The sequence below is a fragment of the Aotus nancymaae genome, unplaced genomic scaffold (genome assembly GCF_030222135.1).
Source record: "Aotus nancymaae isolate 86718 unplaced genomic scaffold, 86718_ANA_hifiasm-v0.15.2.pri h1tg000041l, whole genome shotgun sequence".
Classification (NCBI taxonomy): Eukaryota; Metazoa; Chordata; class Mammalia; order Primates; family Aotidae; genus Aotus; species Aotus nancymaae.
Window position 1 is genome coordinate 27,908,196 of NW_026988455.1, and position 25,268 is coordinate 27,933,463.

Genomic DNA, 25,268 nt, shown 5'->3' on the forward strand with positions numbered 1-25,268 from the left:
TTCTGGGAGCAATCCTGTTGTTTTCTGGGAGCCCGACTGTAGTAACGGCATGTCCCTTCCAGTCTCTTATTATGGACCATCCTTGAGGTTAGGAAAGGACTAAGCTTTACCGCAGTCCCCAGCGTTTCATGCGACCCTGGTATCACGTGGGGAGCGTTAACACTTTCTAAGAGAGTGACTGATTGACGGCGGGGAAGGGGGTAGGCGCGGGCTTAGTTCCGGGAAAAGGCTGGGGCCCTAGTTGGAAGCTTACAGAAAGGTGACTTGAAGAACGTAGGGAGTCGCTCGCAGTTCGTTCGGTACGGTGGGGCGGTGGCCGGGGCTGCTGAGGACAAGCGGCCGGCAGCGCGCGGAACACCCGCCCCTAATTCCCGCCCCCACGGGCGCGCTCCCTCTCGCCGGACGCGCAGAGGGGCGGGGCGGAGCGCGCACGGGGGTAACAGGGGACGCGGTGGGAAGGGGGCGTGGGCTCCGCCTCGCCTCTTTCGCGGCCGCGCACGCCCAGCCTCCTCCCTCCCGGCGCGTGCAGGGAGCCGGCTGGCGAGGCGTGCGGTGGGCGGGGCGCCGCGCTGACGTTGCCTGGGATGCGGACAGGTTCCGCCGCCCCCAGAGCCGCCGCCGCAGCTGCCGCCGCCGCCGCCGCCGCCTCCGCCGCCTCTGCCACCTCCGCCTTGCCTGCCACCGGGGTTTGTATGAAAACACCGGGCGGCGGGCGGCGGGCGGCGAGGGATCCGCCGTGATCCGGGTGCCGAGCCGGGTGCTGCGGCTCTACGCGGTCCGCGCCAGCGCCCTATCTTGAGCCGGTGAGCGCCCCGCTGCGGTCCGTGCGTCCCAATCAGCCGCCCCTCTGCTCTCTCCGGGCCGCGGGAGTGGCGGGCGGCGGCGCCCGGGGGCAGGAGGGGCGACCCTGGATCCCTGAGCCCCTTACCTGACGCGTTGTATCTTTCACGGGGCGTGAGGGGAACGGACTCGGTCTTGAGGGAAAGCCGTGACGGGCTGGGGCTTTGGCTGGGTCTGGAAAACGCCTTTTCCAGTCCCCGGACCCTAGGCGGACCCCCGACCCAGTCCTCGCGGAGGGTATCGGGCGTGGTCTCTGGGCGGAGGCCGCCCCTTCTGCTCTGCCCTTTCTCTCGAGCCCGAGCTCGCGGCGCCGCGGGGAGTCCAGCCGAGGGGCTGCAAGGCCGGGGGCGGGCGCGCCCAACCCCGCACCCCCTCTCCCGTCCCCCCCAACCCTAGTGGTAGCCGGCTGCCGAGTCGCGGGCCCCTGTGCTTAAGGGTTCCCGGCTGAGCGCCAGCAAGGTGGCATTTGCTGTGACATCGGCTATGGGCAGGTTTGCTTCCTTTCGCTGGGTGGTGTGAGCTGAAGTGTGTGTCTTCTGTTTACAACTTGTCGCCTTGAGCTTTTGGTTTCAACCTGAATCAGATCATCCTCGGTGACAGTGCAGAGTTTCCCTAGTGTCTTCCTTCCTGAATTGCTGGTTCTCAATTTCCAGTGTTCAAGGGCTCCTGTAACCCAGAGGCTGGCTCGACTCTACTGTCGTTTCTCACCTTGTGTTGCCGAATAAACCTCTTTTGAGCACTAGGGGAATTGGAGTTTTTTGGGTTCCTTTCCTGGGCGTTTACTCATTGTAGAATGGAGTTTTCATGCATCATAGTGTAATCGATGTGAATATGGATAATTTAAAGACCATTTCCCGTTTTAACAGAGCTTGATCAAGTGCCTGAAGATAGCGGAAATTTTCTTTGGCAGTATTAACTCTATGTGAGTTTTTTCCTTTAGGTGTTTAAACAATTGTAGTTGTGTTTAATTTCAATGCATGACAATTTATAGTTAGGAAGGACCTTAACAATCTTCTTAATCACTCATTTCCACTTACCTTTTATGTCCGTTTTTTAAGCTTTATGTAAATCACATTATCCTTTGTGGACCTCTGAATTATTCTTAAAAACTGGTGGTCTGAGAAAACCAGAAAGTTATCTTTGTAATTGTATTGTGGAATATTTTTAGTTAAGTAGGCCAAAAAAGTGATTTATTTAAGGCACTTTAAATGATGCTCATTTTAAAACATGTGCCAAATGTCAAAACCAAACAAAACTCTTAAAAGATCTGTATTTCCTAGGTAGAATTACTGAGAGATAATTAGTTGTGCTTTACCCACTATTTCTCATCCTGCAGGCAGAATTCTAATTTGACTTGTTCATTTTCCCATTCCGCTTTTCTGGAGTTAAACTTTATGGTGAAGTTACATGTTCATTTTTAATGATCACAAAACTCTGCCTTGAATTGATTCATCACATAATTGCAACTGCAGACTCCCTCAGAACTTGGAAATGAAGTGGATAGGCTTAAAACTACCCTCATATTTGGCCAATATTGCAAAGCATTTAAATCTATTAATGTACACTTTTGTAGAAGCTATTTTTATAAAGCTTTTCCAATTGACTTGAATTGAGGCATTGTACTCTTTAAAAAAGTCTAGCTAATGGTTTTACTTCCATTAGCAGAAGGAAAAGAGGTCCAAGAGTTACAAAATTTTGTAATTTGTGTTCCAGTTTTTTTTTTTTTTTTTTTTTTTTAAATGGAGTCTCACTCTGTTGCCCAGGCTGGAATGCACGGTTCCATCTCGGCTCACTGCAACCTCCCCATATTGGGTTCAAGCAATTCTCCTGCCTCACCCTCCTGAGTAGCTGGGATTATAGGTGCCCACCACTACGCCCAGCTAATTTTTGTATTTTTAGTAGAAAGGGTTTCACCATGTTGGCCAGGCTGGTCTCGAACTCCTGACCTCAGATGATCTGCCTGTCTCAGCTTTCCAAAGTGCTGGGATTACAGGTGTGAGCCACTGCGCCTGGCCTGAATTTTTTTAAACCTCATCCAAAGTATTCATCTTCCCAAATCTACTTTCCTTGCTTGAAGTTCCCTGCTATCTGGAAGTTGAACAGTGCGTGAATAGTTATGGATGCACCTGTCAGAGGGCCATCTGCAAGGTGAGAGCTTTCCTTAGGCAGTGGGTTTCAATGTAAACAACAGAAATTGTGTAGGGTAGGCACTGAATTTTCAACTTCATATGTTATTGTTGATTACTATGCCTGTGTACTATAGGGTAGTGGCTGAGGGGTTGGGCCTCAGAGCCAGATGACTAGGTTTTGTGACCTGGCTTTGCTTTAGGCTAGTTATATTTATTTATTTTTTTAAGGCAAGTTATGTTTCCTCTTTGTACTTTAATTTTCTCAGCTCCAAAGATGACATAATAATAGTGTATACCCTTAAGGTATTCTCAAATATTAAGTGATTAATGCATGTAAAGTGCATAGCCCACAGTGCCTGGCATTTAGTTAAGTGCCCAGTAAATGTTGTTATTACCATTGCTCTTCCTCAGTCTTCTAAGGGATCTAGTAAGCGGAAAAAGGACTTTTGGCGGATGGAGCAGTATTAGTGCAGATTAATTCCACTATGACCCATTTGCTCCTTTGGGGTTAAATGAGAGCTTAGTCTCACTGTCCTGCCTTGGAAACATGTAAGTCAGTTTTAAATAGAACAGCTAGACCCTGAGCTGGGTGCCCTGGGATGCTACTGGAGAGCTGTTGAAATATCCCTGTCTGTCCCTTCTGACAGAACCTTGGATTGTCTCCCTCCCGTTGGTGATGGCTGCTATTTTAATCTTTTAATCATCTGTTTTTGAGTTTGTGATTGGGTGTTTCTTTGACTATAATGTGCCGCTATCAAAAATATGATCTGTCAAAATATTGGTAGGTATGTACGTGTTTATTTGATCAGGATATTGTATGATGTTTCCAGGGTACACAAAACCAGTTTTATCTAAGCATTCTTTATTTTCTTTATTGATGTTGTATAGAGTGAGGTCAGTTTTGATTTGACATTGTGTTCATTTTCAGCTTTCATATAATTTTTCTAGGGACTTTTTTTTCTTTCCAGTAATGATTTTGCACACTTGTTCTTGGTTTGCAGGGATCTGATATTAAAATTCTAAATGCTTTCAAACTTTTGGTCTCAGAACGCTTTTATACTGTTAGAAGTTATTGAGGATCCCCAAAAAACTTTTGTGAATATTTACTGTATTGTAAATGAAAAGAGAAATATAAATTGTTTTGTCAATTCACTTAAAATGACAGTTGTAAACTCTTTACATGTTAATATAAATGCCATAGTTTTAATGAAAAGAACCTTTTTTATTTTGAGACGGAGTTTCGCTCCTGTTACCCAGGCTGGAGTGCAATGGCGCGATCTCGGCTCACCGCAACCTCCGCCTCCTGGGTTCAAGCAATTCTCCTGCCTCAGCCTCCAGAGTAGCTGGGATTACAGGCACACGCCACTATGCCCAGCTAATTTTTTGTATTTTTAGTAGAGACGGGGTTTCACCATGTTGACCAGGATGGTCTCGATCTCTTGACTTCGTGATCCACCCGCCTCAGCCTCCCAAAGTGCTGGGATTACAGGCTTGAGAAAAGAACTTTTTTTAAAACAAAAAATAAGGTAGTGAGAAAAGTGGCATCGTTTTACTTTTTTGTAAATCTGTCTGGTTTAATGGAAACAGCTGGATTATCATATTTACTTCAGCATCCGGTCTATTGCAGTATGTTGTTTGGATTGAAGCATATGTGGAGAAAATCTAGTCTCACACAGTTAATGGCTTAATATGGTGGGGAACCAGGGGAGAGAACATTTTAATAGCTTTTTCAGATAATTGTGGATATTCTTGTTTGGCATCATATCAAAACTCAATAAGTGCCAGTTTCTTAAAGGTTAGTTGCAGTGAGGAATCTGAAATCATATAAGTGGATTTTTGCCTGCTCTGTTACATTAAAACCCATAGGTTTGAATTTTGAGTGGATCTTATTCCCATTCCTGAAATTGTAACATCTTTCCTTGGTCATTTGTAAATATTGGTTCAGTGTTATGCAGAGCTTCCAAATGTTGACATCTTTCATCATGCAATAGCAAAGAAAGTTATGCTTGTTAATATCACCTACCCATTCTGTTAGAGACAAATTATTGGGAAGCTGTTTAGATCTTGACATGATGATGGTGGATATGATTTTTCCAGAATTCTGATTTTTGCTTGAAAGTTCAAATTCTGTCATTGGCAACAGATGTGACTACCAATCGTTTACTTAAAGTGACAAGCAAGTTCACTTTATTCTTTTCTGAGAAAACCTCTGCCAAAATATTCCAGTTTGAATAACCATAGTCTGTCAGTCATTCTTTCAGTCACTTCCATTTAAAAACAGGCTAGTTGAAGCTCTCAATTCAGTAAAGAAGTACTTCACTTTGAGACAGCCATCAACTATTGTAATTTGGTATGTAGCAGAAATGGTTCATGGAAACTTCTCATTTTGTCACATAAAAAGGTGTGTAAAAATGAATAATTTTTACTGTTTCAAGGACATTCTTAAGTGACATTGAGTTTTTTCTTGTTTTATAGTTGCTGGTGCTTGATAGTGACTTTAATTCATTCTAAGATGCCAGTAATTTTAAGATTTTAAATTTTACTATTATACAAATAGTTTTGATCTTGTGGGTCCCCTAAAAGAGTGTCAGGACCCCAGGGGCCCATGTACCATGCTTTTAGAACTTCTGGATTTAAATCTTAAAGAGGATTTCTCACAAATCTTTGATTAAGAAGTGAAGTGGTAGTGACAATTTCTGGTTTGTTCTGTTTTAGGCTTTGGGACCTGGTAAAGGCCTTATTAAAAATTTTTATTATAGTTAGATAGTAGGAGTAAGTTCTACAGTGTTCTCTAGCACTATAGGATCACTCTGATTGATAATATATAGTTTCAAATAGCCAGGAGGATATTGAATGCTCTGAATGCAAATAAATGATAAATGTTTGAGATGATGGATTTGCTAATTACCCTGATCTGATTGCTATGCATTACATGTATCAAAACATCACTGTGTACCTCATAAATACATATGATTATTATGTGTCAACTAAACATATAATATATGTATTTTAATGTACAAAATTAAGTACAGTAAAGGTTATTCAAAGAAAGTTTCTTAATGGTTATAGTCAGGTGCTGATACAGTGGGATTATAGTATCAGTAATCTGAATACCATCTAAAAACAAAAATCAGACTTGGTAGTACATTTCTATATAAATGTTCAAATTTAACATTTTGGGAATGCAAGTATTCAACAGTGAAGGCACAATGTGAAAGGCTCCACTAATATCTAAATAGTAAACTTAAAAAAAAAGTGACCTGTTTTCCCTTCTTAATCTCTGCTTATTTTTCACTTAATTCATGCTGAGAATGAGCCATCCTAAGGAGAAATGCCAGGTACTTGCTGTCTTTGCCTCACATTTTTTCCTTATGGGGAAAATGATTTAAAATTATGAAGATTATAAGAATATTCGTTACGTTGGGATTAAAAACAATAATAAAGTCAGCCAGGGGGATTTATGGTAGGATAATGTTAATAAAAATCTGAACACTGCCTACATATAATAGAGTTTAATGAATTAAAAAGAATATTATATTGACAGGAACTCTTCAGGTTTATTAATTTATGGTTGACACACTTTCTAGACTTCTTTTTGGTGCCTGGTGAAAACTAATCTGTCACCTTTTAATTTAATCTCATTAATTTTAACTTATTTACATTCGAAACTTGACTTTTTCCCATTTTTTAATGCGAGGTTCATATTTTGATCTTTAAAAAAATATTTATTTAAAAAATGGTGGTAAAACATATATAACATAAAATTTACCATTTAAACCATTTTTAAGTGTGTAGTTCAGTGGCATCAAGTATACACATTGTTGTGCAGCCGTCACCACCATACAGCTACAGAACTTCTTTTATCTTCTCAAATTGAAACTCTGTACATATTAAACAGTTACTCTCCCCCTCCCCCATATTCCATTCCCTGGCAGGCACTGTTCTATTTTCTGTTGCTATGAATTTGACAACTCTGAGTGGCCTGAGTACATACAGTGTTTGTCTTTTTGTGACTGGCTTATTTCATTTAGCACAATGTCTTCAACGTTTGTTCTTCTTGTACCATGTGTCAGGACTTTCATTTTAAGTCTGGGTAATCTGTTGTACATATATACTAGATTTTGTTTATCCTTTCATCTGTTGATGGACACTTGAGTTGCTTCTACATTATGGCTTTTGTGAATAATGCTGCTGTGAACCTAGGTATGCAAACATCTCTTCAAGACTAAGTGACCTTCCTTCCTTCCTTCCTTCCCTCCCTCCCTCCCTCTCTTCCTTCCTTCCTTTTTTTTTTTTTTTTTGACAGTCTTGCTCTGTGGCCTAGGCTGGAGTGCAGTGATGCAGTCTCAGCTCACTGCCATCTCTGCCTCCCGGGTACAAGCAGTTCTCCTGCCTCAGCCTCCTGAGTAGCTGGGACTACAGGCATGTGCCACCATGCCCAGCTAATTTTTGTATTTTTAGTAGAGATGGGGTTTCACCATGTTGACCAGGATGGTCTCGATCTCTTGACCTCGTGATCCACCTGCCTTGGCCTTCCAAAGTGCTGGGATTATAGGCATGAGCCACCGCGCCCGGCCTAAATGTGTTTATATCTATAAATTTTCTCCTTAGCATTGCTTTTGCTGTATCCTGTAAGTTTTGGTGTGTCATGTCTTTCCTTTTGTCTCTGTTTTCTAATTAACCCGGTGATTTCTTCTTTGATTCATTGGTTAAGAGTGTATTGTTTAATTTCCAAAATTTGTGAATTTTCCAGTTTTCTTTCTCAGGTTGATTTCTGACTTCTTGTGAGGTTGGAGAGCACACTTTGTATGATAAATATCTTTTAAAATCATTTGAGACTTAATTTGTATCCTAATACATATGACCTGTTTTGGAGAATGTTCTATGTGCACTTGAGAAGAACGTATATTCTGTTGTTGGGTACCTTGTTCTAAATATATGTTAGATCTGGTTGGTTCATTGTGTTCTTCAAATCACCTCTCCACGTCTTTCTGGTCGCTTTTTTCCTTATTGAGAGTGGTGTATTAAGTCTCCACCTTTTATTGTAGAAGTATTTCTCCCTTTAATTATGTTAGTTTTTGCCTCGTATTTTGATGATCTGTAACTACTTCATATATTTTGGTAGTGTGTAAATGTTTATAATTGTTTTATCTTCTTGCTCCATTGAACCTTTTATTAATATATGATATACCTCTTCGCTTGTAAACTTTTTTGATTCAGAGTCTGTTTTTTATGATACTAGTATAGCCTTTCCTGCTTTCTTTTGGTTACTATTTGCATGGAGTATCTTTTTCCATTCTTTCCCTTTCAGTGTATTTGTGCCTAGGGATCTCAAGTAAGTCTCTTGCAGACAACATACAGTTGGATCATTAAAAAAAATCTATTCTGCCAATCTTTGTGTTTTGATTGGCAAATTTAATCCCTTTACATAGGGGTTTATTTTTGTTCTTTGTTTTTTCATATGCCATATAGCTATTTTTATTCCTCATATTTTATATATTTTAATTTATATTGGGATGGTAGCTGGAGCTGACTCTGACTTTGGGTTATAGTGCTTTCTTTATAAAAATGGGTCATAGTCATAGGTTAGAGGCAGAGAAAATGTGTGTTTCAAGGTAAGATTTTAAATCTCATCACCTATATTCATTTAGAAATTTTGGCTTTGTTTAAGTCTGAAAATGGTTGAAATCTGAGTTGGAGGAAGAGTTATTTTAAACAAATCATTTAATAGTTGAAGTGTAATGAGATTCTGCTCTTCAAACATACCTCATTTATTGATAATAAAATGGAAATGTCACAAAGAAAAGCAAATTAGACCTTTTATAAGTGTCTGAACATCTTTTGTAGAGTAGTGTGTAAACCTTACAGATTTGTTTGGTTTTAATGCGAATGCTTGATCAGGAAAGATACATAAGCTTTTTGTTGGTTTACTCTTACCCACACTTTTTGATAAAATTAATGACAATAAAATAGGTGAAATAAATTTGACTGTTTGCCTGGTTGGGCTAAAACATAACAAAATCATTGGGCTGGGCTTGGTGCCTCATGCCTGTAATCTCAAGTACTTGGGAGGCTGAGGTGGGAGAATTGCTAGAGCCCAAGAATTTGAGACCAGTCTGGACAACATGACAGGACCCCCGTCTCTATAATAAAGAATGAAAAAAACAATTAGTTGGGTGGTGATGTGTACTGGTGGTGTGCACCTGTGGTCCCAGCTGAGGCAGAAGGATTGCTTGAGCCCAGGAGGTTGAGGCTGCAGCGAGCCATGTTTGTACCACTGTACTCCAGCCTGGGTGATAGAGCAAGACCCTGTCTCAAACCAAACCAAACCAAAACAAAAAACTGCTAAACTACCTCCAAAGTAATTGCACCATTTTATCTTCCTGTCAGCAATGTGTGAGGATTCTAGTTTCCCACATCCTTGCTAATACTTGTTATTATGTGTCTTTTTAAAGTTATAGCCATTCTTTTGGTTGTGAAGTGGTATCTCATTGTAGGCTAAGTTTCAAAATAGCAGTCAGGCATAACAGGAATGATAGTACTCTAAGATGAAGTTAATGTTCCAATTAAAGTATTGAATAGGTTGACCTAGGAATGATTTCTCACCCTGGCTATGGATGATTAGTATCATTTCCTAAATTAAAAAAAGTTGATGTCACAACTTCCTTTCATCTCTGAGGATATTGTATATTCCCTTCCCATTTCGGAACCCACGTCCTTCATTTAAAAATAAAACAGTAAAGACACACTTGTAGAGAAAGAACCACTTTTCCTTTAAGCAAAGAGAGAGTTTACCATAGGCTGCTAAATAGTTTAAAGAATTGTTGGAATGTATCAGTATGGATTCAATCAGGAGATAGAAACCACACAGTAATTTAACAGGGAAAGAATAATATAAGGAATCATTGACTATAACAGGGGATTGGAGTAATAAGAGATTTACCAGTGAGAAGTAAAGATAATGCCAAGGAATATAGGAATAGCAGATATAAGGAATGGTGACTATCCCAGGACTAAGAGTGCTTTTCCATCTTCCAGGTAAGCCTAGATCTTATTGGAAAGGGCAAGGTCAAGACTATGTCAAAGGGCAAGTTCAAGCTACAGTACAGCACTAGTGGAATTTGCTGGAAATTTATCCCTTAGGGTACCAGGGAATGCCGTTTATGTAGAGGTATCTCATCAGAGACACTCTGCTACAAAACTGCCTAGACGCTTGTTGGAAAAGCAGCACATACTGAGGAGCCTGGTGATGGAAAAACCATCCTTGTTGGAGTAGGGTCCTGGAAAAGCCTTGCCTACTGGAGCCAAGTGAATGCCCTGGAACCAGGAAGCACAATTCATTTTCCTTGCAATGTCTTTCCAGTGCCCTCTGCTGACAAAGCTTAATATCATGTCAGTTGGCAGATAAAAAAATATTTAAAGGGCACAAATCCATTTTCACAGAGCAGGCAAAAAGGGTGAATTGGGAGATGAGGGTCAATAAATCAATATTTGGCACAGGCACTAAGTGGCTTACTTACTTAGGAAGAATTAAATTGAGAGAGATGAAGATAGAGACAGTAGATTGAGCTTTAAGGAAAAACTCTCAAACCTTAGCACAGAACTGGGAAACCAAGGGAGTTATCTCTTTTATGATTAGGAAACCTTCAGCCTAATTGTAAAATTGTTTCTAGAGCTTCATTTCTGGATCCACACTGCTGTTTCAGAATCTGGAAACTGTTGAGGTCAGGAGACTATGGATCAGGAACCTCAGGCTATCCTTACTAGCTGTGTAACCATGTTGGGCCTGTTCTGATGTGTACCAGCTGCCTGCTAGTGACTGCCCCAACTTTTCTCAATCTTTATACCCTGGAGGAACTATGAAATAACTTTTAGGTCTCTTGTCTTTTTGGTAATAGCCATCCTAAAAGGTGTGAGGTGATGATATTTCATTGTGGTCTTGAATTCCATTTCTCTGATAAGTGATGTGGAGGACTGTTTTATATACCTCTTGCCATTTTAATATCTTCTTTCGAAGAGTATCTATTCAGGTCTTTTGCTGATTTTTTGATTGAGTTATTCATTTTTTTTTGCCATTGTGTGTATTTCTTATATATTTAAGATGTTAACCCCTTATATCTTGATATAAGCCGTATATCTAGATGTATGGCTGGCACATATTTACTCCCAACCTATGGGCTGTCTTTCATTTTGTTATTTCCTTTAGTGTGCAGAACTTTTTAGTTTGACATAGTCCCATTTGTTTATTTTTGTTTTTGTTGCCTATGCTTTAGATCCTATGCAAAAAATTGCCAAGACCAGTGCTGAGGAACTTGTTTGCTATGTTTTCTTCTAAGAGTTTTATGGTTCGGGTCTTTAATTCACTTAGCATAATGTTTTCAAGGTTCGTTTATTTTGTAGTGTATATTAAACTTCATTGCTTTTAATGGCTGAATAGTATTTTTTTGTATGTTTATACCACATATTGTTCATTCATCTATTGGTGGGCACTTGGGTGGTTTTCATCTTCTGAGTGTTGTGAATAATGCTGCTATGAACATCGGCATAAAGTATCTCTTTGAGTCCTTGTGTTTAGTTTTTTTGGGTATATACCTAAGAGTAGAATTGCTGGGTCATATGGTAATTCTATGTTTAGCTATTTGAGGAACCATCAAACTTTTTCACAGTGGTTGTATTTTCTACACACCCATCAGCAACATACCTAGGTTCCAATTTTTCTACATCCTAACACTTTTTATTTTTTTCCATTTTTATGATAATGTCCTTTGAGATACAAAAATTTTTACTTTTGATGAAGTCCAATTTATTTATTTTTTGTTGTTGTTCATGCCTTTGTTGTCATACTAAGAATTCATTGCCAAATCCAAGGCATGCAGATTTACCCCCGTGTGTTCTTCTAAGCGTTTTAATGTATATTTAGGTTGCTGATCATCCCTTTTGAGTTAATTTTTGTATGTGATATGAAATAGGGGTCCAGCTTCATTCTTTGGCATGTGGATATCAAGTTGTTCCAGCACCATTTGTTGAAGAGACTATTTTTTCCAACTGAGTGGACCTGACACCCATGTCAAAAACCAATTGGCTATGGATACATGAATTTATTTCTGGACTTTCATTCTTTTGGTCTCTATGTCTGTCTTTATGCTACTACTACTACAAGCTGATTTTAATGTTATTTATTTAGGTTGGTGTGAAAGTAATCACAGTTTTTGCCATTACTTGTAATTAAAAGTACAATTAACATTAAAAGTAATGACATTAACTGCGATTACTTTTGCACCTAATATACCATGAAAATTATTGACAGTATCAAATAGCAAAGCTATTAAAAACCATAAGCGAAAGCAATACTAATAAAAATATAGTCCAAGATGTAATTTATGTAAGATTTTGAAATAAGCCCACTCTTTTTTTTTTTTTAACTGACTGACATGGTGAGGCTCAAATATAGGTCCGCAAGTTAACAAAATATTTGTACGTGTTTTGATTTTTTTCATGTTTTATAGGCTTTAATATATACAATAAAATTACCTTTTAAAACTAAAAGAATGAAGTTTATCTTGTTCACATAAAACCTATTTTTGTTTTGCTTAATTTGAGATAAGCATTCACAGTTTTTATTTTCATCTGACATGAGACAATTTCTCCTTGCTCTAGGTGCTTGTTAAATAAGAAAAAATTTAAGAAGTTGAAAACCTGCAGCTAAATGTTCATTACTTTCCTATGATTGGCAGGACATTACTGGTTCAGAGAAATCCATAACTTTTTTAGGGGCAGATCTGTAAATCTCCTCTTGAGTGTGTAATCAAGAACGTATAATGCGGCACACAAAATTCCTCCTCTTCAAAATCAAGTTCTCAGCCTGAGCATAAAATTCAGAGACAGGGTTCCTTTCTCCGTCTTACACTTATTTGAAAAGAAAAGAAAAGGGAAATACTGTTTACTTTTCCTTTTTAACATTTTTCTTCTATGTCAACAAGATTTGAGATTTGCAGATAAACATTTTCACTCTCAAGTGCAAGAAACAATGGAAACATTTTAAGATTTCCTTTTTTTTTGATCATAGGATTTTTTTCCCCCAAGAATCTTGTCACTTGAAGTAAATATATATATATTTTTTGAGACACGGTCGTGCTGAAGTATAGATGCAGTCATAGCTCACTGCAACCTTGAACTTCTGGGCTCAGGGATTCCTCTTACTTCATCCTCCCAAGTAGCTGGGATTACAGCCATATGCCACCATGCCAAACTAATTTTTAAATTTTTTCTAGAGATGGAGGTATCGCTGTGTTACCCAGGCTTGTCCAGAACTCCTGGCCTCAAGTGAATCTCCTGCCTCAGTCTCCCCAAAGCACTTGGGATTACAAGTGTGAACCACCACAACTGGCCTTAAAAATATTTTCTCTAACACCTTGCAGAGAATTATTCAGTTTCTTCATGTGATAACAGATGTTTGCAGATTGGGCTGTTCTTCATTCTAAAAATATTTGGCAAAATCTGGCCCACTGTGTTTGTGAAAGCACTCCTGGAATTCATCTTTCAGCTTAGACAACTGTTCAGAATTCTTCTGCTAAGCCACTGTATTTCTGTGTGTAGTAGATTTATGTGCTCTTCATCTATGTTTTTACACAGTTCTTTAAACATTTTTGAATGAACAGGTTTTTGTATAACAGTTAATACTTTTTGGGAGCTTCAATTAGAGCTTTAAAAATTTCATCTCCTAGGGCTTTTGACACCAGCATCTCTCTGTGAAGAAAACACTGTGTTGTGAAGTCAGGTTTGCTTGTATTTTTTTTTGAGAAGAAGTCTCCCTCTGTTGCTCAGGCTGCAGTGCAGTGGTGCAATCTTGGCTCATTGTAACCTCCACCTCCTGGGTTCAAGTGATTGTCCTGCCTCAGTCTCCTGAATAGCAGGGATTACAGGTGCCTGCCACCATGACTGGCTAATTTTTAATTTTTTGTAGGGATGGGGTTTCACCATGTTGCTCAGGCTGATTTCAAACTCCTCACCTCTGATGATCTGCCCACCTCATCCTCCCAGAGTGCTAGGATTACAGGTGTGAGCCACCGCGCCTGGCCAAATTTTGGAGCACTTTGGATTTCAGATTTTTGGATTTGGGATGCTCAACATGTACTGTAGAACACTTTTAGTTTCTCTTTCTGTATCTCATGTAAGCATTTTACTGATCTTTTATTCAGTGTAATTTTACATTTTTTATTATAATTATAGTAGATTCTCACCACTAATTGTGTGACTTTCCCTTTTCTAGGCAATAAATTCTACTGTGTAATTTGCTGCTTCAGCCTTTTCACTGATTTTTTTTTTAAACAAAATCTTTATTCTGTTTGTTTTGAGATTACAGTACATTTGACATTTGGGTATATACCTAAGAGTATATTGACATTTAACCTGTCAAACGAATATAATTTGTATTTAAGTGTCTTTTGAATTTTTCTGGAACCATTGCTGTATTTGTAAAGTTGTTTTCCACAGACAACACAAAATGGTTTAGGAAAAACTTAGTTAATAGCCCATGTATACATCCACTGATAAGTAGCTTTCATTGTAAAGAGGGACTTGTTTCATGTGTCTCTTGATGCACTAGTGCCATGAAATGACTCACTAGATAGTTTTTTACTGACCTTACCAGAATTTTCCTTTGGTCCTTTTCTCACACTTCATCCTCAGAAATTGCCACATTGGATTATCAGGCATTTGTAAACTGCAGATGTTAATGTATAAGACATAAGACCATAACAAAAAACTAATTGAGAAAAATCACAAAACTAAATTTTCATTATATAACTCCATTGTAATTTTGTCCATATTTTGCAGAGTTTGCACCAAATAGCAAAGCATTGGGGGTAACTGAGTTGCAAGATGTAAACATTTCCTTTTTTTTTTGAGACAGAGTCTTTTTCTGTTACTCAGGTTATATAGTTCAGTGGCGTGAACACGACTCACTGTAGCCTCAACCTTCCAGGCTCAAGTGATTCTTTTACCTCAGACTCCATGTAGCTGGGACCATAGATGCATGCCACCACACCGGCTAATTTTTTTTTTTGAGACGGAGTCTTGCTTTGTTACCCAGGCTGGAGTGCAGTGACACGATCTTGGCTCACTGTAACCTCTGCCTCCTGGGTTCAAGAAATTCTCCTGCCTCAGCCTACCAGTTAGCCAGGATTACAGGCATGTGCCATCACATCTGACTATTTTGTTTTTTATTTTTTACTAGAGACGGGATTTTGCCATGTTGGCCAGGCTGGTCTCAAACTCCTGACCTCAGGTGATTTGCCCGCCTCGGCCTCCCAAAATGCTAGGATTACAGGTGTGAGCCACTGCGCCCAGCCTAATTTTTAAATTTTTTGTAGAAACAAGGCTTCACTATATTGCCCAGGCTAGTCTCAAACTCCTGGGCTCAAGCATTCCTCCCCCCTTGGCCTCCCAAAGTGCTGGGATTACAAGTAAGCCACTGTGGCTGGCCTTTTCATTAGAATTAAAATTTCTTTCCGATTTTCCATTACACTTGTAGAGCTTATTCGCTCTTATCAGGCAGTTGGTGGTACCTATGGGGAGGTTTGGGGAGTTAATTCGAGAGGGAGAGGCTGATGTTCATTAGCCCCCTGCCATCCCCCCCATGCAAAGCAACCTCCAGTTAGTTATCAAGGACAACTGTATCCCAATAAACATGGTCTTACTGTGCACTACTACATATGGCTGATTTCTAGCAAAATTGTTAATGAGGTTGTTCATGTACTGTCAATACTGCCATTGCTCGATGCACAAAAGTTAAAGGGTTTTTTCTTTCTTCTTTTTGTTAAATTTCTGATCTCTCAAAGAACTGAAGCAGTCTGATATCTTCAATATCTTGTGGAATGGGACCTCTTCTTACATTGCTATAGAAAAACTGAACATGTCTGCAACTGTGCTTTCCTTTATAATTGGGCAGCTTTTGCTCATCTTCTGAATCTCTCACAAGTGATGAATTTGGCAGACTTAAGTTACATCTGGAAGTGTAGCTGCAGGGTGCAGGGGAGTCTGGGAAATGCTTTTTAGTTTTTAATCTTTCAAGTTCCTATGGTATAGGAAGGCACAGTAGAGGGAAATTGAGAGAGATACTGTATACCAGTATATCATATCTGCCATTATTACTGGATTTTAAAAAATGAAGACTTTCTTTCTTGTGTAGTAAAATTTTTTCAAAAGAAAACTTGAAAGTATTCATTTGTTTATTAAAAAATTTATTTAGCACCTGCAGTATGCTGACATTCTTCTAGATACTTGGGAGGCATTTAGTGAGCAAAACAAAGCTCCATGCCCTCATGGAGCTTTAATTCCAGTGGAAAGAGATAGATAATAGACAGTACACATTGTTGTTAAATAAGTTGTCTGTTATTGTATAAATAAAAAGAGTGAAATAGTGGCTAGTGAAGTCTTAGCTATTATATACCATATGAGTTTTATGTGGATATATCAAGAACCTTGTATTTTTACCACATTTTCCCCACAATCTTGAGGAAATAATCTATTTTGGTTGCTTTTGTAGTAAACAATTGTGATAAACTGCAAAGGGTCTGGGATAAAGTAGATTGTGGCATTAATGTATGTGTTAATGATGTGGCATATATTGAGCATTTGTAAGTTTATAGAAATAAACTGTTCTCTCAAAAATTGGTTTTGACGCAGGTTTGTATATAACTGGTTGTTCAATAATGACAATTTTCAAAGTTGTCCTAGTCTATTTGGACTGCTGTAACAAAACACCATAGAGTAGGTAGCTTATAAAGAACAGATGTTTCCTTCTTTTCTTTTTATTTTTCTCTTTTCTTTACTATCAAATTTTATCAGAACTTTTTCATTTTATTTTATATTTTTTTGAGATGGAATCTCACTCTGTTGCCCAGGCTGGAGTGCAATGGTGTGACCTCGGCTCACTGCAACCTCTGCCTCCCAAGTTCAAGTGATTCTTCTGCCTCAGCCTCCTGAGATGACAAGCACCCGCCACCACACCTGGCTAATTTTTCTGTTTTTAGTAGAGATGGGGTTTCTCCATCTTGGCCAGGCTGGTCTTGAACTCTTGACCTCAGGTGATCCACCTGTCTCTGCCTCCCAAAGTGCTGGGATTATAGTCATGAGCCACTGTGCCCAGCCAGATGTTTATTTCTAACAGTTCTGAAGGCTGGGAAGTTTAAGATCAGGGCACTGGCAGGTTCACATCTGGTGAGGATCTGTTTCATGGTTCATAGATGGTGCCTTTTCACTGTGTGCTCACATGGTGCAAGGAAAAGAGCTTATTTTCTAGGGTGTTTTTTTTTTTTTTTTTTTTTATAAGAACTCTAAACCCATTCGTGAAGGTCCCACCCTTATGACCTAATTATCTCCCAAAGGCTCCAATTTCTCATATTGTCACTTGAGGGTTAGTATTTTAACATAGGAATTTTGGGAGGCACATAAACATTCAGACCATAGCAAAAACGTTTAGTTATTTTTATTTCATTTATTTTTTGAGACAGGGTCTTGCTCTGTCACCCAGGCTAAAGCTTAGTGGTATGAACACAGCTCACTGCAGCCTTAACCTCCCATGCTCAGGTGGTCCTCACATTTCAGTTTTCTGAGTAGCTGGGACTACAGGTGTATGCCACCATTCCTGTTTAATTTTTTTTTATTTTTGTAAAGATGGGGTCTTGCTATGTTGCCCAGGCTGTTCTTGAACTCCTGGGCTCAAGCAGTCCTCCCACCTTAGCCTCCAAAAGTGCTGGGATTGCAGATGTGAGTCACTGCACCCATCCTGTTCAGTTATTTTTGAATCATGCATTTTAGAAGCCAGTAAGTGCTTTGGAAGAAGACAAAGTAGATTCAGGAAGGGGCAATGGGTATGCTAGGGTCTGGAGGTAGTTTGCAATATTAAATAGGATGGTTGGGATGGGTAGTATTGAAAAAGTGATACTTGAGCAAAGGAAGCGATGGAGTTAGTTATTGCGATATCTGGCAGAAGCACATTTCAGGCAAAAGAAACAGCTTATGCAAAGGCACTAAGGTGAGAGCCTGTTGTGTTGGAGGAAAGCAAGGAGGCCCAGCCAGTGCATCCAGAGCAGGATGAGTGAGAAGAGTTGTAGACAGGAGATGCGGTCAGGGAAGTAAGGGCTGGGGGTATTCCCCTAGGGCCCTTTATGCCATTGAAATGGGCAGCAGCACAGAGCTTTGAGCAGAGTCGTGGCAAAAATCTACCTAAGGTGTTTTATCCTTCTATCCCCCAATGTATAAAAAGGATCACTAAAGATGTGTTGAGAATAGACTGTAGGGGCCATGAGAGGTAGAAAGGAGACTAGTGACATTGTTGGCTTGACCATGGTAGATATGGTAAAGTGATCAGATTCTGGATATATTTTGAAAGTAGAATTATCAAGACTTCCTGATGTATTGGGTGTAGGACAGGAGACGAGGATGAAGCTAAGGTTTCGGATTAAGCAACTAGAGACATAGAATTGTCTTTAACTTAGATGGGAAAGCTAGGGTAGCGCACACTTGGAAGGGAAGGTCAGATCAGTTTTTCATATGTTGAGTTGGCAATATTATTAGAGATCCAAGTGGAAATGTTGAGTAATTACAAGACTAGAAGAGATCACCAAGGAAGAGACTGTAGTGAGTAGAGGACGAGAAAAGGACTAAGCCTTTGGCATTCCTTTAAAGGAAACTTACATGTGGTCAGTGAGGTTGGCAGAAAACAAAGTGTAGTCAAATGAAGAACATATTTCTAAGAAGAGGATATGGTCAGCTGTATCAAGTGCTGGTGATAGGACAAATAAGATGAGAACTGAGAATTGATAATTGGATTTAGTAACATGGAGATCATTGTTTATTGATAAGGATGGTGTTGGTGAAAAGTATGGAAATGTGTTTAACAGAGGATTGGAAGAGAGGGCTTGTTGACAGTGTGAATAAACACGTCTTTGCTTTCAGAAGAAGAGAAATGGGATAGTAGCTGAATTGGGGAGATGAAAGTGAGAGAGTTTTTTTCCTAAGACACAGAAATATCATGATTTTATGGTGATGAAAATGATCCAATAAAGAGGAAAGAGAGTAGATTATACCTAAATTCTGAGCTCAGTTTTTGTAGTCACTTTTTGCATACATTCTCAGTTCCTCTGCCCCTCTCTTGCTTTATCACACTTGCTTGACAAAGCCACAAACTTGGTGATGAAATGCATTACTTCTGCTTCTAGGTGCCTGCACTTTCTATTACATAATTTTGTCATGAACACAAACTTTTGCAAGCTTTTTCATTTATTCTAAAGTGTTGTGGCTTCAGGCTTCAGTAATAAAAAGTGAACTGTAAGGGATACACTGGCCTAGCCTCAGGATAATAGGGTTGAGAGCTGACCTTTTTCCCAGGGACTCTTAAGCCTAGAAAGCACTTTGTGGTTGTCTATTTCTTTAGTGAAAATTATTTGCCATGGGTTAGATGCTTGATATTACTGAGCGTGTTCCACAGTCGTGGGCCATGGAGATATAGAGGAGGTAAAAAGTTACTATTTGTAATTCCAAAGTTTTAGTTAGCCCTGTTTCATAGTCTTCGTCTGTCATCTTTGTTATTTCTGAGTGCTAGATTTCTAGTTTCCTGGGTTCTTCTTAGCAGAATACCTTTTCCTTCTTCTCCCTTAATTTTCTTAGCAGAATACCTGTTCCTTCTTCTCCCTTAATTTTCTTTTCTGTCACTGTAGGCTTAAACATAACCAACCTTCCTTCCTCCCTCCCTCCCTTCTTCAGAATTCTTGTTGCTTTATTTTATTTTATTTTTTTTGAGACAGAGTCTCACTCTGTCACTCAGGCTGGAATGCAGTGGTGTGATCTCAACATACTGCAACCCAACCTCCACCTCCTGGTTCGAGCGATTCTCCTGCCTCAGCCTCCCAAGTAGCTAGAATTATAGGCGTGCACCAACAGGCCAGGCTAATTTTTGTATTTTTTGTAGAGGTAGGGTTTCTCTATGTTGGTCAGGCTAGTCTCGAACTCCCGACCTCAGGTGGTCCTCCCACCTTGACCTCCCAAAGTGCTAGGATTATACAGGCATGAGCCATGGTGCCCAGCCCTTTATTTTTGATAAACTGCTATAATAAGCTCCTATTAGAAGTTTTTTAGACATTGCACCACATTGTCTTGATATTCTGATCATATATACACACACAAATATATGCATTTTTTCAGGAGATGTTTAACAGATATATACTATATATTGAATATTTGCCGTCAAATATTCTTAAATACTTTATCTTGTAGCGTATCACTTTCAAGTTAAAATGCCAGAAACAACACCAATATCTACAGTTATTTTAAGGAATGTTATATAATGATACATTAAGGCGTACATTCTTTTGACTTATAAGTCTTAAAAGAATAATAATAGCAAAAATGATGCAAAATCTTCAGTGTGAGATTATGATGAAGCTACATTTTACAAAAATATAGCATAAAATGGCAATAATCCCATTCAACATCCTGGACTAGATTCCGTTGGGAGGGGCTGATAACTTATACAGCTGAACTTTAAAGTTTACAGATAAAGACAGTTAACTACTGCTACTGAGAAATATCTCTCTTATAACATATACAACTTTCAGGCCACAGTTTTGAAGATCTGAAGTACTAAGTTGGTTTGATAAATTAGTCAGTTAGCACTTATAAACACATTTATTGTTTTGCCATCTTTAAAATACATTTTCAGAGTATCACTAGAACTTTTGATGTACTTTACAAATTCTTTGTTTTAGTGTTCAAGTGCCCTGTGCTTCTGGTATTGCTATTTTTTAAAGACAGTATTCGCTGTTATCAAGAAGTTACCTTATTGCACTAGCTGTGTCCTTGACTGTCTGCAGAAACCTCACTCTGTCATTGATCTCATCTGGGATCTTACTGAGAATTTGTTTAAGTGCTCGTGCTCTTTCATTTAGGTCTCAGAATTCTGGCTCTGGTCATTCAGTCTTAGACTCTTTTTTTTTTTTAAGACGGAGTTTGACCATGTTGGTCAGGCTGTTCCTCAACTCCCGACCTCAGGTGATCCGCTCGCCTTGGCCTCCAAAGTGCTTGGATTACAGGCGTGAGCCACCACACCCGGCCAGTCTTAGACTCTTTCACATCATCAGCTGCCATATGAAGAAGGGATTCTGTATGGTTAACTTCTACACTTTTTTTTTCTAAAATTTTCATAATGATGTCTTGTGTGAGACCTAGATTGTCTTTTTCAATCATAATGAAAACGGTCTCAGTGTCTAGTTGCAGACAGATTTACTCATTCTAGAGCTGCAGGCAGATTTACTCCTTCTAGCTCATTACACACAGAATACATGACTGCATGGAGGGGCATATAAAACATGGAAATAAACTTCATTCTTCATCTCTTCCTTATTCAAACACCAACTACAGTAGAAAAAGCAGTGCTAAATTGTACTTCATTCACTGCAGTATTCTCATTTTTTGTGTGATCAAAGAATAAGGCACAAAACACAACTGACTGACAACTGAGGCACAGACTTCACTTCCGACTTATGGACCCTCTTCAGCTCACCAGAAGGACCCGAGAGGAACCAACTTTATTTCTTTACTTTTATTGTAATCTAGTCCCAAGAGGAGGAGGAGAGAAATGCCTGTGGTTTAACTATTTTACTGTGAACTGCAAGTTGAATCGTCTGTTGAAATTACTTGGCTATGATATCAGTGCTCACCATTATTCTTTTCATCTCCTATCAACTTTAATACAATCCACAGGGAACTTTTCATGAAATGTGCTGTTAGTGTATTCATAGTTTCTTCTGTTTGTGGCAGCATCAGTGCTTTTGAAATCATAAAAGATTTTTTTTCTGTGGATATATAGTGATTTTTACTTAATTTAGAAATAGAAAAAAGTAACTTTGATTTTGTAATTGTGTCTTAAGAGAGTTAAAAAAAATTACAATTTAAAATTTCTCATTGACTTTAAAAATAATTTATATAATTTTTGTGCATAATTCTAAATGTTTCCTTTTTTTAGTTAATAAGGAAAATGAAAAAAATCGCGTATGTCTTGTTGAAAAGTTGTATTGTTGAAGAAAAACATCCAGAATATCCGTATCTTCTAAATGTATTAAGTTAAATAATTTGAAGATTGCTCTTTTTGTGTGTTTATTGTCTCTTTAAATATGATATTACTGAATATTTCACAAGTATATTATTAACTTTTTGAATTCACAGTAGTTATTCTACTTTTTAGTGATGTCAAAAAATTCTGCTTCAGTAAGCATTGGTATTTAAAAGACTTTATTTTAGGGTCAATAGTTACAAAACAAATTTGAAGATTTATAAAAATTGTGTGAATTGAGGTTTAAGGTTGTTTAAACTTTTATAATGTCTAAAAATGAAAACTATTGTTTGAGGGAAGATGTATATAGAAGGTTTTACTAATTTAAAAATGTTCTTATATGGGAATAATCACATATTTGCTAATATTTGACTACTGTATGAATGGTGGACAATAAGTGCACTAATCACAGGATGCTGTGATTGGTTTGTATATTTTAAGGGGGAGTATTAGAACAGGAAGGATAATTTGAACTGTCTCAAAAGATATTAACATTAGATTGCAGATGGCTTTATGTTAGGTTTCTGTATTTTTGTAGTTCTGGGATTTTGATAACAGTTTCCTGGCTGTTATTGGTATTTTAGTAGTCATACATTGCATAAAGTGACCCAGCAGAAGCACATAGAACTCAAATGTTCTCTTTTTGTTTCTGATGTTATCTTGTGTTGCTCATAATGAAAACTTTCCATTGTATGGCTTCTGTGATATCTAATGCATAGAGAAAAGAGTTACAAGTTTTTAATTCATTAACATTTTTCTTTTAGATTATTTGCAATTATGAAATGAAGTAACTCAAGATGAGCAAGTTAAAAGTGATACCAGAGAAAAGGTACTGTAATTCTAAATATCAATATGCATGTTACAGAAATAATGTATAATTATTTGAAAGTCAATACTTGACAAAATATTATTTGTGTTTAAGTATAGTATGTTATATTTATATAATTAAAGATGTTTATTAATGTTTAATTTTTCAGTTAAAATAGGAGTTAGCAAACTATGACCACCTCCTGTTTTTGTATGGCCTGTGAGCTCAGAACAGTTTTTATATACTTTTTTTTTCTTTTTTTTTTTTTTGAGACTGTTTCATTCTTTTTGCCCAGGCTAGAGTGCAATGACAAAATCTTGACTCACTGCAACCTCTACCTCCTGGGTTCAAGCAACTCTCCTGCCTTAGCCTCCCGAGTAGCTGGGATTATTGGCATCTACCACCACACTCTGTTAATTTTTTGTATTTTTAGTAGAGATGGGGTTTTACCATGTTGTCCAGGCTGGTCTGGAACTCCTGACCTCAGGTGATCCACCTGCTTCAGCCTCCCAAAGTGCTGGGATTACAGGCGTGAGCCACCATGCCTAGCCGGTTTTTACATCTTTAAATGGTTAAAAAAATAGTATTTTGTGATGCATGAACATTATATGTAATTTGTATTTCAGCATCTATAAATAAAGGTTTTTTTGGAACACAGCCATGCTAATTCATTTACATATTGTCTGTGGCCACTTTTGCACTAAAATGGCAGAGTTGAATAGTTATGACAGGGACTGCATAGCCCACAGTGTCTAAAATTTATACTATTTGGCCCTTTACAGATAAAGTTTAGGCTGGACATGGTGGCTCATGCCTGTAATCCCAGCTCTTTGGGAGGCTGAAGCAGGTGGATCATGAGGTCAGAAGTTCAAGACCAGCCTGGCCAACATAGTGAAACCCTGTCTCTACTAAAAATACAAAAATAGCTGGGCGTGGTGGCGGGCACCTGTAGTCCCAGCTATTTGGGAGGCTGAGGCAGGAGAATTGCTTGAACCTGGGAGTGGGAGGTTGCAGTGAGCCGAGATTGTGCCACTGCACTCCAGCCTGGGCTACACAGCGAGATTCTGTCTCAAAAAATAAAAGAAAATGTTTAACTGATTCCTGAGTTAAAGCACACTATATCATCTCTGTTAAAGTTCTTAAATACCAAGAAATTGTCTTAATGTTGGTTTTGTTTATTTCAGGTGAAAGACAAATCTGATTGATGGTATATTGAAATTGTCTTGGCTATACAGCCATGAACAGATTGTATAACTTTGAGAAGCCTCAGTTTTCTCATCTGAAAAATTATTACAATGATTTTAATGATAGAATTATTTTAATGATAATGCTGTTATTATAAGGCTGAGAAGATTAGATAGTATTTAGCTCAGTAATTGACAGTGTATTAATACTCGTAATAATGAAAGTTTCCACTTTGTAGCAATGTTCTTATGTTTACATGTATACAACTTTACATTGATAGGTGTGCTTTAAATCTGTTTTATAATGAATAGTGTACACACAGTTTATTTAGGTGAGATTTCCTAGGTTTTGCAGTTATTAACTTTGTAATACATCATACCAAATTTCATTTTAATCATGTAATTGTGTAATTTCTATTGGAAAGGAATTAGGCATTATTTGTATTTTTAAAATGATCCAAAAGCCTTACTTTTTGCATAAATAATGCTATTTTTATTGATTAGCTAAACTGTCTAGCTAACTACTAGATCATTGTTCATAAAAATGTGAAATTACTTTTAGTTTGAAAGCCTCTGGCTACTAAGGTCATTTTAAATTTTTTCTTCTGAATTATATTTTATTGGATATTTCTTTTTTGTTGTTGTTGTTGTAGGGTAACTAAATTGGGATCACTGCAAATGGTCTTCATCTAAAGGAAATTATAATTTCTAGTAAAACTTGTCATACTGCTCTGTGAAGAAAGCTGAATGCAATAAGGCAAATTGAGATAGAAAAGGGTCAAAGTTCCCTCCCTTCACATAGTATGGCATAATGAGACTGTGCCGGAGAACTTACAAGAATGCCTTCCAAGGGTCTGAAAAGGGGGGAGAAATAATACTTCCAGCTTTTGTTTTGGATTTTTTTCTTTCCTCAAATTTGATGAGAGCTCACCAGTTTTCAGAGAAAATCTTTTGTATACTTTCCATGTCTCTAGAGGCTTCTGTAGATACTCTGTTTGATTTCTTTCTTTTTCACTTTGCTTCTTTTTGATTTATTTCTCAACTATGAAATACTTTTATGTACCTAGCTTGGTACTAATCTGTGAAAGTAGAAAAGAAACATGAGTATAACACTTAATACAGTGTATTGAAGAAAATGAGTGTTGAATTCATGTTCTGAAAAAAGAGCCCTATTCTCTTTTTACACAAAGCCTGCA

The 25,268-nt window shown here is 38.3% G+C and overlaps 1 protein-coding gene and 1 pseudogene across 4 annotated transcripts in view; one reads left to right on the top strand and one right to left on the bottom strand.

Moving 5' to 3' along the window:
* The first annotated feature begins 743 nt into the window (after nt 1–743).
* Nucleotides 744–25,268, top strand: part of AGTPBP1 (ATP/GTP binding carboxypeptidase 1) — a 183,444-nt gene continuing 158,919 nt past the window's right edge. For 2 of the 4 annotated variants that reach the window (XM_021671912.2, XM_064361611.1), the window contains exons 1-2: nt 744–803; nt 22,845–22,909. In XM_021671912.2, coding sequence (XP_021527587.2) covers nt 22,878–22,909 — 32 coding nt within the window. In that variant the 5' untranslated portion in view covers nt 744–803; nt 22,845–22,877. The remainder of the gene's footprint in view (nt 804–22,844; nt 22,910–25,268) is intronic. The other 2 variants (XM_021671910.2, XM_021671911.2) reach the window with 1 other exon arrangement.
* LOC105724966 (programmed cell death protein 10-like) lies at nt 20,584–21,691 on the bottom strand (annotated as a pseudogene).